The 16,750-nt window shown below is 41.7% G+C and overlaps 1 protein-coding gene across 1 annotated transcript in view; it reads left to right on the forward strand.

The window, feature by feature from the left end:
* ankrd24 (ankyrin repeat domain 24) overlaps positions 1 to 16,750 on the forward strand; it is a 186,678-nt gene that overhangs the window by 111,845 nt on the left and 58,083 nt on the right. The window contains exons 13-14 of the mRNA XM_059990880.1: positions 9,623 to 9,670; positions 9,980 to 10,078. Of these exons, the coding sequence (XP_059846863.1) occupies positions 9,623 to 9,670; positions 9,980 to 10,078 (147 nt within the window). The remainder of the gene's footprint in view (positions 1 to 9,622; positions 9,671 to 9,979; positions 10,079 to 16,750) is intronic.

A 16,750-nucleotide genomic window follows, 5' to 3' on the forward strand; every position in this document is an offset into this window, starting at 1 on the left:
AGAGGTCCGTTGAAGTCTGATGTCACTATTTTTAAACGTTTTTATTTATAAAGGGGCACAAAAGTAAGGTTAATACAAACATTCAGATAATGCACGTCATCAATACTCAATCTAAAACGCGGGTATAGTAATGTTCATCATTAAGAAGTAATCTCGACTGTTGTCTAGGGGATAATATATTTCCGTTGGAAATATAAAAGTCACTCAGAAGTCTGCAGACTTTAGCCTTTCGGGGAATCGCTGGGTTTCACGTGTTTTAGAGGGATCGGTGAAAAACGGAAAAACTTGCCCGGGTCTTTATGAAGCCTCTCCGTTAAATCAGGGGAGCGTCGTTTCCCCGTTGTTAGTTCGAAGTCCTTCTTGGTATTATCAGCCACCCGCTCCCCAGGCAAAGGAGTTAGGAGCGCACGTGGCATTGAGTGGCTTCCAGCCATGGGAGCACTGAGCGAGGGTCTCCTTCGGGTGCGTTGCTGGGGTACTGCCTCCTGCCGTCCCCTTTTTATCTTGACTTGCAGAGTTATAGATGTCCATCAAAGTAGGGTGATGCAATCTCCACCCCCACATTGCCCGAGGGTGTCCATGTCCATGGTAGCTGTCACGTAGCAGGGATATGCACATCACACAGGTGCCTCTAAGAACAATGGCCAAAACCGTTGCATTGTCTCTCACTTCCGAGACCCGAATTAATAGCGATCTTGCGATTCTCCGGAAGGAGGGGGCTGCTCCCGCTCCTTCGGTCCCTCAGAGCTGTGGTACCTTCATAACACAGGCCTCAAAATCTTAACAGAAAGAGCACTACAAAAATAATAATTCCAATGGCTAGAGGAATCATTCACTGGAAAACTGCAAAAAAAAATCTTTAACCCAATTTATATTTACCCACTCAGAAACTGTACTCGCTGCTGCAGAAGTTAAATTTCCAACAGCTGGGAAGGTCTTAGCTATTGTTTCAGCTGGAGGGTTAAGCCAGCCAGAGAATTAGTATGGCTCTGCAAAGGATATTTGTGATTTCAGTGCCTTGTTTGTCTAATTGTGTCTGTTTAGTTACTCTTGTAGCATTTGAGTAGTATTCTGTTAATTCAATTGAGTTTCTTCTAGCTGTCATTGAAGAATATCAAGTCCTTTTAGAATACTCTCTGTTGCATCTAATCTGAACAACTTTTGTCGTCAGAAAATTCTACCTTCTGAGTGAACCATGCTATTATGAGATTGAGTACTGTCAAGGCATGGGTGTATGGGCAATTATACACTAATTCTTTATAAAATTATTCAAATGACCTTACTTTTGCTTTTTTTTTCCTTTTGATGATAACACCGTCTGACTGAATAATCGAAGGCTTGTCTGTGTATGTAAGCTTGTATATTTGGCGAGTAGATATACTAGTGTATCCCTAAAATTTAGCATTATCAATTGGTCCCCAACAATAAAATCTGTCATTCGCTTGCTTCCCCATTTTTCATCTTATAGTCAAACTTTGTCAGAAATGTAATTGGATTTGTAAGGACACCAATAGTTCTGAAGCGATTTTTGTTGTAAGGTATTATTTGCACTACAGCACAGACTATTCATGACTGTTTGATTAAGGGCAAATAAACGTTGGTAGATACAATCAGAATCAGGTGTAATATCACTGGCATATGCTGTGAAATATGTTGTTCTATGGTAGCAGTACATTGGAATATGTAATAAAGCACTATCAATTCCAATAAGAAATAATATAAATGAAAAGTGTTGCAAAAAAGAAATAAAGTAGTGAGATAGTATACATGGGTTCACTGTCCACTGAGAAATCAGATGGCGGTGGGGAAGAATCTATCCTAAAACTTACAGTGTGTGCCTTCAGGCTCCTGTACCTCCTCCTTGATGTTAGCAATGAGAAGAGGGCATGCGCTGGTTGATAGGGGGTCCTTCAGAGTCTATGGGACTAAAATCTCTAAAAGGCTTATTGGGCTTATCAATTTCAGTTCACCATGGATGAAAACATTTTCATTTATCTTACCTTCTGTTTCAGTGCATCTTTCCATCTCATTTTCCCATGCAAAAACCCTGATCAAGGGCTTCACTGAACCATTTCAAATATAAATTAGTAATGCAGAAAATAGTTATGTTACCTTAACATTGAACAGAGGAGTGGAAATATGCCATAGTTGGGGAAATGGAAATGTCTAAAATCTTTGTAGTATATTCATACATGTACTTATTGGCTATAAATGGAAAGTGCAAGGAGATATCTGTCTAACGGAGAAGAGACTCCATTAGAAAAATGGTATTTTTCACAATGTTCTAGTCTAACGGTTTCAATGTCATGTTCCCATAAATAGGATCATTCAATGGCATAACAATCTCTATACTTTTTTCCAAGTGTAGACGGATCTATATCAAGGGTTTCCTCTATTAGTGTACCTTTAATATCAGGGCTGGAATCTTTCAGTTTTATTAGAGTGTCATTAATCATTTCAGCAAGTGATTCTTTGCCTTTTTGTGTATTTGTATTCATTTTTTCTGTAATAAAGTCAGAATGAATGTTTAAATGTATGGAAAAAGTAATTTTGCCAGGGGCAAGGATTAAGAGTTCCAGTGTATTATTTCACCAATGACCAAGAAGTACGGGACATTGGGTTATATTTCAATTAGAATCATCATGGCTCACAGAGCTTCTTAATCTAATATTCTGAGTCATTGAATTTTGGAGTGTCCCAGCTAATTGAAATAATCTTGGTAGCAAATGCGACTTTGTCTGCTAAAAAGCAAATGGTAAGTAATGCAGCACTGAATAACATTGTTAGAAGTAAAAATATCAAAAGTGAAGTATAACTAAAGCAAAATTTCTCCTTGGAGTTTGAGTCTTTCCAACTCTGAAAACAACAATGCATTTGGGATGTATTATCTGCCTCAAGTGAATAGGAACTTTTACATTCCTTTTTAGATCTAAACCTGTGTTTATTGTTTCAATATATCTCAACGCCCCCTCCTCCCCCACCTCCTGTGCTGGACTCATGTACTAGTCTGATTCATTCATTCTATTCAACACAAACACCTATGTCAAGATGCTGTTCATCGACTACCTCAGCATTTAATACCATCATTACCACAATCCTGATTAAGAAGTTGCAGAACCTGGGCCTCTGTACCTCCCTCTGCAATTGGATCCTTGACTTCTTAACCGGAAGACCACAGTCTGTGCAGATTGGTCTCACTAGCCAGATTATCAGTGTAATAATTGTAGTGTAATAACTGTAGTAATGAAGACTGGAAGGGAAAACAATACTGTAAGTAAAACTTTCCATAGATAACATCAAACCTGCTCCAGCAGAATTTATTCCTCCCCTTCCCCCTCCCACACCCCCATTCAGAGTCAGAAACAGGTTTATTATCACCGGCATGTGACGTGAAATTTGAAATTTGCAGCAGTTTAATGCAATACATAATCTAGCAGAGAGAGAGAGAAAAAAATAATAATAAATAAAATAAAACTTAATAATAATAAACAAGTAAATAAATTACCTATATTGAATCAATTTTTTAAACTGTGCAAAACAAATACTGTATTTTTAAAAACTGAGGTACTGTCCAAAACTTCAATCTCCATTCAGGAATCAGCTGGCAGAGGGGAAGAAGCTGTTCCTGAATTGCTGAGTGTGTGCCTTCAGGCTTCCGAACCTCCTATCTGAGAAAAGGGCATGCCCTGGGTGCTGGAGGTCCTTAATAATGGACACTGCCTTTCTGAGACACCGCTCCCTAAAGATGTCCTGGGTACTTTGTAGGTTCGTGCCCAAGATAGAGCTGACTAGATTTACAACTTCCTGCAGCTTCTTTCGGTCCTGTGCAGTAGCCCCTCCATACCAGACAGTGATGCAGCCTGTCAGAATGCTCTCTATGGTACAACTATAGAAGTTTTTGAGTGTATTTGTTGACATGCTAAACCTCTTCAAGCTCCTAATAAAATATAGCCACTGTCTTACCTTCTTTATGACTACATCAATATGTTGGGACCAGGTTAGATCCTCAGAGATCTTGACACCCAGGAACTTCAAGCTGCTCACTCTCTCCACTTCTGACCCCTCTATGACGATTGGTATGTGTTCCTTCATCTTACTCTTCCTGAAGTCCACAATCAGCTCTTTCATCTTACTCATATTGAGTGCCATGTTGTTGCTGTGGCATCACTCCGTTAGTTGGCATATCTTACTCCTGTACACCCTCTTGTCACCACCTGAGATTCTACCAACAATAGTTGTATCATCAGCAAATTCGTAGATGGTATTTGAGCTTTGCCTAGCCACACAGTCAAGTGTAGACAGAGAGTAGAGCAGTGGTCTAAGCACACACACCTGAGGTGCGCCATTGTTGATCGTCAACAAGGAAGATATATTATAATTTGCAAGGAATTGCTTGCAATCAGTCAACATGTAAGGCCACCTGTATAATATGGTTAATTTTGCATGAATGGCTTGTCTGCTACCATGATTGTGTCTGAATCCTGGGTGGGCTTCTTGAATCAGTGCTGCCCATTTGTGGTCAGGAGCTATTTGCTTATTATCTTTTCTAGGGTGACATACCAAAATCTTACTTTCACCATCAGTTTCATAGTTATACCATGTTGGAAATCCTTTGGGATTAGGTTCAGTCGTATCAAGGAGAATTCATAAAACATCATCCTGGTTCTTTTTTATTAGCTACTTAGTTACTACCCTGGTCTCCCTTACTGTAGAAAGGTCCATCCAGACAGCTTATTTGTTTGTTCATTGCCTAGTTTATTACCATAGGTAAGAGGTAAGATGCCTGCAGTATTTCCTGGGATGTGTAACACTGGTACTGATGCTCCAATCAACAATAATACATGAATTTTCTTGTACATGGATAAATGTGAAAGTAGTTCACCTCTGTGTGGACCAGATGGAACGAACACTTTCGATCCTATTCCTAGCTTCCCTGAGTCAGTACATATTAAGACTGGTTCTGTTAGATTTACTTGGGTTTTAGCCTCTGCAAATTGAGCTGCATGAAGGATGGATTTGCAACTCATGTGGTTCCAGTCAGGAGCAGGAATTATAATTGAGTGTATCCATCTTTCTGGATTTTCATTTGCTGGTCAACTACAGTACCATATTTGAGAATGGTGCTTTAAATGATGTCATGCTATACTGGGTCATGGACAAGATGGTTCTACATCTTCAATGGCAGGTAAGCATTGAAAGTCATAGCTCTCTGGAACATATTCCCATTTTAGGTATTGTCTTCTACAAGAATTTGCCATTTCCTATATCTAGTTATGATAACTCTCCAGTCATTTGTTGGTAATTTGCTATCATTTTTCAAAGCTGTAAACCCTGTTTGTATAGTAATTGGTTTGTCCCCTTGCAGTGGTCTCAGTGCAAATAGTGTATGGAATGCTATAGTAAGGCATTGTTCTAATGGCAGTGAATTTTTGTTCTGTTGGGGTGAAATTATGTGAGGCGTTGTGTATGAGTGGATGTGTTTGTTCTTCCTCATTGTAGCAGATGGCTACAGTGGTTTTTGGAGAAACGCAAACTCGCAGAACAGAGATTTTATTAGCTCTCTTTCCTGGAAATCTATTGCTTGCTGAACTGCATTGATAAATTTCTCTAGTGCTTCATAATCTTCTGGAGTAAAAAACAAAAGGGTTTTTTATTTTGGTCTGGACAAGTGAGCAAAGTCAGGTATGAAAGGCCTAGTGTAATCCTCTAGCATAGGGTTTAGTGTTCATTGTAAGGCATTTAGGGTCTTTGGATATCCTAACTCAAGTGACTTTTTGTCAGGAGTTAAACCATATCCCTGATTGGTAATCGCCTTGCCTAGGAAATTTACTTCTGTTTGATAGAGTTGAGATTATTTAATGTTAATTATATAGCCTCTGGCTGTCAAAGTCCAAAGTAAGTTTAGTATCAAAGTGCTTATATATCACCATATATAATCCTGATATTCATTTTCTTGTGGGCATACGCAATAAATCCAAAATACAGTAATAATCATAATAGAATCAATGAAAGACCACAGCTACATGAGTGTTCAACCTGTACGCAAAGGCAAAAAACTGTGCAAATACAGAAAGAAAGAAATAATAAATAAATAAATAAATAAATAAATAAATAGATAGATAGATAGATAGATAGATAGATAGATAGATAGATAGATAGATAGATAAATAAATAAGCAATAAATATCGAGAGCATGAGATGAAGTGTCCTTGGAAGTGAGTCTATAGGTTGTTGGAACATTTCAATGATGGGACAAGTGAAGTTATTCTCTTTGGTTCAAGAACCTCATGGTTCAGAGGTAACAACTGTTCCTGAACCTGGTGGTGTGAGTCCTGAGGCTCCTGCACCACCTTCTTGAGGGCTGCATCGAGAAGAGAGCACATCTGGGTTGTGGGGGTCCCTGATGGTTGATGCTGCTTTCCTGCGACAATGCTTCATGTAGATGTGTTCAATGGTAGGGAGGGCTTTACCTGTGATGGACTGGGCTGTATAAACTACTTTTTGCAGGATTTTCCATTGAAGGGTACTAGTGTATCCATACCAGGCTGTGATGCAGCCAGTAATATACTCCTCACCATACATCTAAAGAGATTAGTCAAAGTTATAGATGTCATGCCAACTCTTGGCAAACTTCTATGGAAATAGAAGCACTGCAGTGCTTTCTTCACAATTGTACTTAACTACTGGGCTCCTGCACTACCTTCCTGAGGGCTGCATCGAGAAGAGAGCACATCTGGGTTGTGGTCCTCCAAACTAGTGATACTGAGGAAATTTAAAGTTGCTGACCCTCTCCACCTCTGATCCCTTGATGGATTTCTGGTTTCTTCCTCCTGAAGTCAATAATCAGCTCCTTGGTCTTGCTGACATTGAATAAGAGGTCGTTGTTATGGCACCATTCGACCACATTTTCAATCTCCCTCCTAAAGGCTGACTTGTCACCACACTTAATCCAGCCTATGATAGTGGTGTCATCAGCATACTTGAATGTGGGATTGGAGCTGTGCTTAGTCACAGTCATAAGCCTGCAAGTGAAGCCCTATTGTGGCCTACATTGCTTGATTTAACTTTATAAGTAGTGATAGGATTCATGGCCTGCCACAACTGTTGAGCACCCTTTTGTTGATTCAAGTTTTAATGGGATGTCAATCTTTTAATGACTGGCTTAATCTGTGTTAAATGCTTATCCAGTATGCTGGCTGTGCAGTATATGTTATCAACATAGGCACAGACAGCTGGTGATGATTCCTGCAGAAAATATATTTGGGCTATTCTGAAAACCTTGTGGGAGTCTAGTCCACTGATACTGTGAGCATTTGAGTACTTTAAAGGCTGTGTAATGTCTGTCACTTTCAAAGATTGGGTGAGACCAGAAGGCATTGGCCAGATCAATGCAAGATTAATACATTTACAAATCCATCCTTGCAGCATTTGTTGTAAAAAATGTTGTTGGACCAAATTAGGTTTTGTGTGTTTACTCAGGATGATGTAGTTGATGACCAGTCACCATCGTCCACCCGATTTTGCTACGCTGAATATTGGCGAGCTAAATTAAGAAGGTTCTTTTATCACAACACTATATTTGTAGAGGCAATCTACAGTTTCCTGTAGGGATTGCTTTCCTCTATGGTCGGGAATATGCAACTGTTTCTGGTGTGGGAAAGGATTGCACCTTAAATTAATCGGTCAATATCAACTGTCCCACAGCGGTTAGGATGTTGATGTGGGTAATCATAATCTTTGTCCAAAATATATTTCAATTTTGCTCTAATCATTTTACCCTGATAATAGTCTAGGGGTTTCTGAAGATGTATATCTCATTCATCCAGTGTAGATGTATCACTTGGTGGTTTGGTTGTAGTACAAATCCATCAGGAAGCATTTGTTGTTCCTGTTGGAGGCACTAGTTTATTACAATCTTGGGCAAACTGATGTGAAGACTTTACGGCTGCTCCTATTGTCTGTTTAATCCTGCATATTTGTACAGGAACTTTATAAATTGGGCTCTCTACATCATTTCCATGTATGCTTACAATGTTAATATCCCTGTTAGCTCCCCTAGTTTATAGCCTTGAATAATATCAGAATTTAGCTTTAAGATTTCTGCACCTATATTGATAGCTCATACAACAGGGTTTAGTCTATTTAATTAGCTTGCTACTCTATCTTCTATCCCTTCATATTTCCAGACTCTCACTTAGAGAATAAAATATTCTTCATGTTCAATTTGAGGAGCAGTTGGGGTATTATCCCATATTTCTGCTCTACTATTAACATATTCATAATATTCCAGTGCAGAATTACTGGAATGATGATGTTCACCATTTTATAGTACTAGGTGTAGTACTGGAGAATTTGTCAAGCACGCTCTGAGTTGGACTACTGCTAAATAATAATTCTTTCTACAATAATACTTTTGGTATAATGTGATGATTTGGGGTTTGCTGACAGCAAAGTTCTAAACTCAGATGAAGACCTTAAGCCCTATCAGATATAAATAGCTATGGGTACCTTCACTAAAGGGAGATTATACTGTAAGTACCTAACCTTCAGAGAAGCTCACTTCCCTACTTGTTCTCAGTGGTGAGTTTAGTTGCCAAGGCCCAATATTTGAGTGGTGTGTCTCCCCCCACCCCCGTCTACTGAGGAGATAATACATCCAGCTTACAAAGTAGTTTAAACACAGTCCATTTATTTTAGTGTTACATTTTTCAAATCCAAACAATATTCTTAAAGCACATTTAAGATTCACAGAGGATATCTATCTTATAAAAGAATTCCAAATTACAAAGCATTTCTAAAACACAAAAGATTTTCCAAAACACAGGTACAATTCCTATAAGTTAAAAAGACATACCAATGATGCAGAGAAGAGTTGTCCATCACAGATATTGAAGCCAGAGTAATGGATTCTAGTTCACCCTGTGTTTCTGTCATTCTTCATGACGTTCTTTAACCATTGTTAAAAGGCCTGAACTGCTCTTTACATTTAAACTGTTTCTTTGCCACTTGGGTGACTTCACAGATATATGATATTTTCTCAGATATCTTCACACAGACTTCTTGGAGACACAGTTCCCAAGTTCACACAGTTAATGCTGTGAAGCTGACTGAGCATACAAATGTCTCAACTATTAACAACTCAGCCATTTGATATACCAAGTGATGTTATCCAACTGGTCTGCAAGTTTCCTTGAGCTAAATAAATTAGACAGTTTGTCTGTTTGAAACAAGCCAAGTTAACATAAGTACCCATTGTCTTACTCTGCAGCTCTTGAGAAGTCAGAAGTCAGTCCAGGTGCAGTGACCTTATATTCTGCTTTTTATATACAGTGTGTCTGTTTGCAAACCTGTCCTTTCAACTTCAAACTGACTATCACTTTCCACTTACGTTAAAAACTGAAGACTGGCTCCTGTTTAAGACCAGCAGCTAAATGAATATTAGTTGGAAGTTTATCTTATTCAAAAACAACCCTTTGATCTCCAGAAATGTCAGCTGCTATGTTTAGAAAGCCAAGGAAACAAATATCCATCACAGAAGTATAATTTTGCATTAACAATGGTATTTATAACCAACATAAGATATAATAATAATGACATAGTGATAAATCTTTTCTGCTTTCAGAAAGTGCTTATTGCAAAAGACAGTGGAATTCAGAAACTGGAAAATCAGGTATGTAAATATTTTAATTATTTTTGAATAAGCACTCAAACTCTCTTCATTCTTTCAGAGTTCGATATAGTGAATAGAGTATTTATGCCTGTATCTTAAATTATTCTGTAGCTTGACGAATGCAAGACAAGGGGTTGATCTGAGTACATTAGTGAGCTACATTATTATTGGAAGAAGCTGAGAGGATCTAGTGGGAATTCAGAGTCAATTTTCAGTGATGCTAATCTTACAATTCAGAAGAAGGAAATTTATATGACGTTTTCACAGTAAGGTACAATTTAACTTATTTTCCCCCTCTAATTTTAATAGGTACAAGAGCTCACAAACAAGCTAACAGAGAAAGAGCACGAACATCAAGAAGTTACCAAGCTTAATGAAATTCTACAGGGCAGACTATCTTTACATGAGGTAAATAATTCATTTTGAAATTTGTAACACATTAACATTGTATCTTAGAATCATGGATTGGTTATGGCACAGTGAGAAATCATTTGTCTATTCACATTCATGCCAGATCTATGTAAGAGCAATGTAGCTAGTGCCACCATCCCTACCCTCATCTTGTAGCTCTGGAACATCCTTCATTTTTAAACATACCTATCTACAATTGTAACTACATTTTGCATTACATGTTAGCCTCTACTCACTTTCCTGAAGCCATTTTTAAGTCATTTTTAAAATTTTGTTCATCTTTTCCTCTTGTTCTTGAACATTTAAAGTCAAAGCTAAAGTTAAATTTATTATCATGCACATCTGTGCATACACATCACAGGCACATGTATAAAATGCACAACAGGAACAGTATCTCTCCATCAACTCTGTACAAATCTTCATTGTTTTAAATTTCAGAACCACTTGCAGCCTCCTCTTCAAAGCTGAATGTTTGGCCCTTTTCCAGTTTATCCTCATTCACATTTTTCTAGAATGCTTCCCTGAGGCTAAAAGCAGTAAGTGTAACCCCTCTTTTTAAAGTGAAAGGGAGAAGAGAGAAAGCAGAGACATTATACTAGTTAGTCATTTGGAGTTGCAGAAAATGCTTCAATTTATTATTGAGGATGGTAGCAGATCACTAACTAATAATGGACAAATTCATTATGGATTTGTGAAAGGGAATTTGTTTTTTCAAAGCACTATAAGATTTGTTCAGGTGAACTAATGATCATGTGGTGCACTGGGATTTTCAGAAAGCCTTCAATAGGTGCCGCATGAGGTACCATTAAGCATATATTGAGGACTAGATAATTGGCAGAAAGCAGAGAGTAGGTAGGACAAAGTAATTTTCGGGTTGGGTGGTTGTGACTAGTGGAGTGCTATAAGCATCAGTGCTGGCATCTTAAATGTTTACAATCTATTTTTTACAATCTGTGGTTGGGACAAGGAATTCAAGTGTGATATGTTCAAGTATACAGATTATACAAGGCTGGGGAGTATTGTTGGCTGTAAGAAGGTTGCAGAAAGTATTAGAGGATAAAATAAGTGAATGGACAACAACATGGCAGATGGAATTAATTGCGGAGAATTGAGGGTCATCCATTTTGGTAGAAAAAATAAAAACACTACTTTTTTAATTGGTGAGGCATGGTAAAATGGCAGTGCAGTAGGGCTGGAGTATCCTTATATACAGATTACTGGAAGTTACCATATACTATATTAGACTTCATGTAAAAGGCTTTGAATAGACATATAGAAGCATCTTCTAAATTTATATACAAACTGTAGATGCACTAATGAAACCACATCTAAATAATTTTTTACACATCTGATCTGGCTACCTTAGAAAGGATTTACTTACAGGTTCAGTAGATCAATGCCCAGGATGGAAGCTCTGTTTCGTGAGCAGAAGTTATGTAGATTGGGTCTATACTCTATTGAGCATAAAAGATGGAGAGATGATGTTTTGAAATGTAAAACGTTCCTGTGGGTTTGGACAAATGTAATGACAGGATGATGTTTCAGTTGGTTGGGATCATTGTCTCAAAACAAAGAGGTGACCGTTGGGGGATGAGAAGAGTTTTTTTTATGCTTTTGGGTAATGAGCATTTTAAAGTCTCAACCCAAGGTGACTGTAGATGCTCAGTGGCTGAGTATAATTAAGAAAGATTGAAAATTATTTAGATGTTAAGGAAATAAGTGGTTATTGGGTTAGTGCAGGAAAGTGAAAGAGATAGAAACTCAGTCATGATCTTATTGAATGGTGCAGCAGGAACAGAGGTCTGAACAGTCTACTGCTGCTTTGGCTTCTCGTGTTTTCATCTTGTCTTCCCTTTAGGTGACCCCTCTATACCTTTCTAAGTCCTTTATTCCTTTTCCAAAGTATAGATCCCAGATCCAAACTAGTGTTCATTATGATTTCTAAATATCTATGTGCTATGCCTTTATTTATAAAACCCATGATCCATGTATTGTACTATTTTAACCACTTTCTTAACCCATCCTGCTATGTTTGAAAGCTATGCACATACAACTGCAGATTCTTCAAGCTCTTGTACCCATATTAGTGTAAAGGGTTTCTTCTGTTACTGCGTATGTTAATCAAAATGGCTTCTTCATTAAGTAAGAGTAGGGATGCTTCTTTGTTATGGTAACTGGTGAGAGAGTGCTTTCTCTCGCAGCTTGTTTGGGTTATGATTACTGATAATGAAGATTGTATTCATTTGTTAACCAATTGGAATAGATGTTTTTCTTTCTTGTGGGTCTGTGAGCTGTGGTTTTGCAGGTTTTTGGGGAGTTGGGGAGGAGATCGCGAGGAAGGTGGACGGTGCTGGAGGCACTCTGGTCGATCACCGAGGGTGGGCCCAGGCACGTGGGTTGTGGAGGTTGGAAAAGATCGAATAGTGGACCGAAGATTTCGATGGTTGAGCTCCAATGATTGTGCGCTAATTGACTGAACCCTGATAAGTTCTGGCGCCTTTTCTTTCCTTTCTTTTCTTTCATATATATTGTATCGCTATTAATCACTTAGTTCTAGTAAGATTCATAAAGTGTATTCAGTAAACGTACATGGTGTGTGGTTTGATATTGTGTGTGTGATTTTGTACCAGTGTGCATTTCACAGCATCCACGTATACGGGAGGCGCGGTTTGGCAGGTGGATGAATTTTCCCCTAGACATACACCAGCCGACCGCGTGAGTGTTACATTTGTGGGGTGCTTGTCCAGGATTGAATTTTCAGTAAGCTGTGTAAATTGCCATGTTCAGTAGTGCGGAGATTGTAAACTGGTGTGAGTTAGAGGACGTAACGATGAATCATGCGTGTGTGGTGAGCGGGGTGGAGTTACGCATTTCGGAAGGTGCGTTAGTGCGGTGTTGAGTTTGGTCGAAGGTATGGGGCAGATAGAACTAGTGGCTAGAAGGTGTGGTAAAGAGGTGGAGGCTAGCTGGGTGTTGGTTCGTACGAGTGCTGACGTCATGACGTTGGAACTGCCAGCGACAGTCAGTGTCCTGGGGGAGGCAGGGCCATGGGGCCTCCACACCCTCCTGGAGGATGAAGGTGAGGAGACACCAGAGGATGAGCTAGATGTGACCACAGGGGAGGTGCCAGTAACCAGTAAGGGGGGCTAACATCAGAGTGGGAAGGCTTGGCCAGGCCCCACCCCCCAGCTGGATGGGAGGCCTCCGAGCTGGCAGCCGCCCTTAACTCCCTGGTATTAGTGGCCGAGAGGCCACAGCCGAAGCTGGGGGCTTTCTCAGGAGCCACGCCTACTCCGGACGGGGAGCTTGGCTATGAGACCTGGTTTGAAAACACGTCCCTGTTGTTAGAGGAGTGGCCAGGCTCGGATGAGGAGGAGATGGGAAGTTTGAGGGGAGTTGAAAGTTGAATGGCCCTTGGCTTCATTGGAGGAGTATTTAGAAGTTTTGGAGGGAGCGTTTGGGTTGTCAGAGGATCCCTGGGAGCTTTTAGCGGAGTTTCACCACATGGAGCAAGGGAGGGGGGAAAGCTCACAGAATCCATACTTCGGCTGGAGGGAATGCTTACGGGGTTGTGGCGCCGGGGGTAGTGAAGGCGGATGAAGTGGCGAGGGTGAGGATGAGTCATATATTTAGTAGTTCCCTGGAGGAGGACAAGGTGGCGTGGAGTCTCCGGCAGTGCTATAAAAAGAGCCCCCCTCCATCATTCGGGCAGCTGATTAGAGAGGTGCGGGAGGAAGAGAGCGCGTTGGGCCGAGAAAGGGGCTCGGGCCACCGGGGGCGATCCTCAGCGGTACAAGAAGAGGTGGCCGGGTGGAGGACCGAGAAACCCAAGGGGTCCCAGAGGAGTAGGATGAGGGGATGGACAGGGAGAGTACCCCGCGCGCTGGGCTGGGAATGTCTCGGGAGAAGAGGAATGGCGGGTAGCGTGTACTATAACTGTGGGAAAGAGGGGCATTTCCGGTGGGAATGTGAGCGGCCAAGGGTGTGCTATAGACGTGGGGAAGAGGGACACTTTCAGTGGGATTGTGAGAGACAAGGCATCTCGCGGAGGGCAAGCCCCTGGGCAACTAAGAAGGGAGAGGTATCGGGAAACGTAGGAGAGACTCTGTGAGGGAACAGACTGGAGTCTCTGGAGGGACACGTTCCCAGAAATCAGCCGGGGACCACCGAAAGCTCAGGCCTTTATTCTGGCTGGACTGGTGGGAACTGGTTCCAGCATGTGCCTATGGATAGAGGGAGTTTATGCAAAAGCCATCCTCAACAGATTTGGGGTGTGAGTGAGGGTGATTATCCGTACGATGGGTACCTGTCAGTGAAATTGGAATTCTCGGAGGACAATGTGGGAGTGTCTGAAGCTATTGAGACATTGGTGTTGGTTTGTCCGGACCCGGTGGAAACAGGTGGCGGGATTCGCCATTTTGCCGTGCATGGAGAAAGTTGCATTCTCAGCAGCTCCCTTTTTTATATACTTTATATCCCACTGACAGATTCCTTTTAGCTTTGATGATTTATTACTTCTACTGAAGGATTTACAATTTAATTACAATGGCCGAAAAAAGTCATTCTGGTATTGAACTGAGAAGCGGCAAGACTTTTCCTGAAACGGAACAAACAGAACAAACTAAGAAAGCAGAGGAATCTGTTACTTTAGCAGGAGTATTTTCTTCAGTATAAGACATGAAGTCGGAATTCGGGTCGCTTAACACTAAGATTGATAAGCTGACGGGCTCAAACGGGAAGCTTGTAAAAGCTATCTCTACGGTTCAAGCTTCTCTGAAAAATCTGGACTTTCAGCTTCAAACACTTCAGCAGACTACAACCCGAATTGAGAATGAACATGATTTATTCAAGCAAACTATTAAAGATCAAGGAATGAAGATATCTTCGATGGAAAAGCAAATCAATGAAATTACCTTGGAACTATCTAAAATGAAGAAAAAAATGGTTGATTTAGATCGTAGAGGGCGTCGGAGGAATTTGCGTATTCTAGGACTGCCTGAAAATACTGAAGCTGGAGATCTTTTAAAATTCGTCTCAGATATGTTGTACTCACCTTTTAGTGAGACCCTGGAAGCTAGCCCTTTAGTTGATAGAGTCCATAGAATTCCATTTTCTCGGCGTTCATCCAAATTACATCCTCGACCAATTGTACTTCATTTGCTTTATTATGCAACCAAAGAAGCCATACTTCGAGAAGCCAGAAAAAAGCGAAAGATAATCTTTAAATCGGCAGAAATTGGTATAGTCGAAGATTATCCCCCTGGGATCTTTGCCGAAAGAAGGAAATACCGAGAAGTCATGAGTGAAATGTTGTAGCGGTGTGCTAAACACAGCGCTGAAATAACGACACGCAATCAGTGAGCTGCGGTTGCAAAAGAGGTTTATTCAAGCTTCGTGGCCTCGCTTTAAAGCCTTCCTGATCCCGCCCTCCCCGGGAGGGAATGCTGTATTGCGTATTCACAGTCCCATCCCGCGTGCAGGCTTTTCCCCTTGCTGGTGAAGCAGGCCTGGCGTCCTTTTTGGGACCAGTCTCAATGCCAGCGCGCGCCACTTCGTGAGCCAGTTCGAGCTCGCTGGGAAGTGGGTCGCCACATAACCCCACCCCCCGCAGAACCGGCGATACACCCCCCAATGTCCTCAGTCTGGGTTGGTCTCTGTTTGCTCTGTTTGGGAGGTCTGCCTCTGCACCACGGTGCCTGAATCTCGACCAGCTGCGCCACATCCACATGGGTCGATTTGAGTCGTTCCACTGTGAAAACCTTCTCTCTCCCCCCAATGTCCAGCACGAATGTGGACCCGTTGTTTCTGATCACCATAAATGGCCCCTCGTAGGGCCATTGGAGCGGTGCCCGGTGTCTGCCCCTTCGTACAAAAACAAACTGACAGTTCTGCAGGTCTTTGGGTACGTAGGTTGGGTTCTGCCCATGCTGCGAAGTGGGTATGGGGGCCAGGTCACCAAGCCTCTCACGTAGTCTGTCCAGGACTGCTGCAGGTTCTTCCTCTTGCCCCCTTGGGGCTGGTACGAACTCTCCCGGGATGACCAGGGGTGCGCTGTACACCAACTTAGCCGACGAGGTGTGCAGATCCTCTTTGGGCGCCGTGTGGATTCCAAGCAGGACCCAGGGAAGCTCGTCCACCCAGTTAGGGCCTTTGAGGCGGGCCATGAGAGCCGACTTCAGGTGACGGTGGAAACGCTCCACTAGCCCGTTCGACTGTGGGTGGTAGGCAGTTGTGTGGTGCAGCTGCGTTCCCAACAGGCTAGTCATAGCTGACCACAGGCTGGAGGTGAACTGGACGTCTCTGTCAGAGGTAATGTGGGCCGGTACACCAAAGCGAGATACCCAGGTTGCAATCAGTGCTCAGGCGCAGGATTCGGAGGTGGTGTTGGTGAGTGGGACTACCTGTGGCCATCTTGTGAACAGGTCTACGATAGTAAGGAGGTACCACGCTCCTCGCAACTCTGGCAGGGGGCCCATGATATCCACATGAATGTGGTCGAAACACCGGTGGGTGGGGTGGAACTGCTGCAGCAGGGCTTTGGTGTGCCGCTGCACCTTGGCTGTTTGGCAGTGCGCGCACGTTCTGGCCCATTCGCTGACCTGCTTGTGGAGTCCGTGCCAAATGAACCTGTTGGCTATCATCCAGACGGTTGTCCTGATGGAGGGGTGC

The sequence above is a fragment of the Hypanus sabinus genome, chromosome 16 (assembly GCF_030144855.1).
Source record: "Hypanus sabinus isolate sHypSab1 chromosome 16, sHypSab1.hap1, whole genome shotgun sequence".
NCBI classification, from domain to species: Eukaryota; Metazoa; Chordata; class Chondrichthyes; order Myliobatiformes; family Dasyatidae; genus Hypanus; species Hypanus sabinus.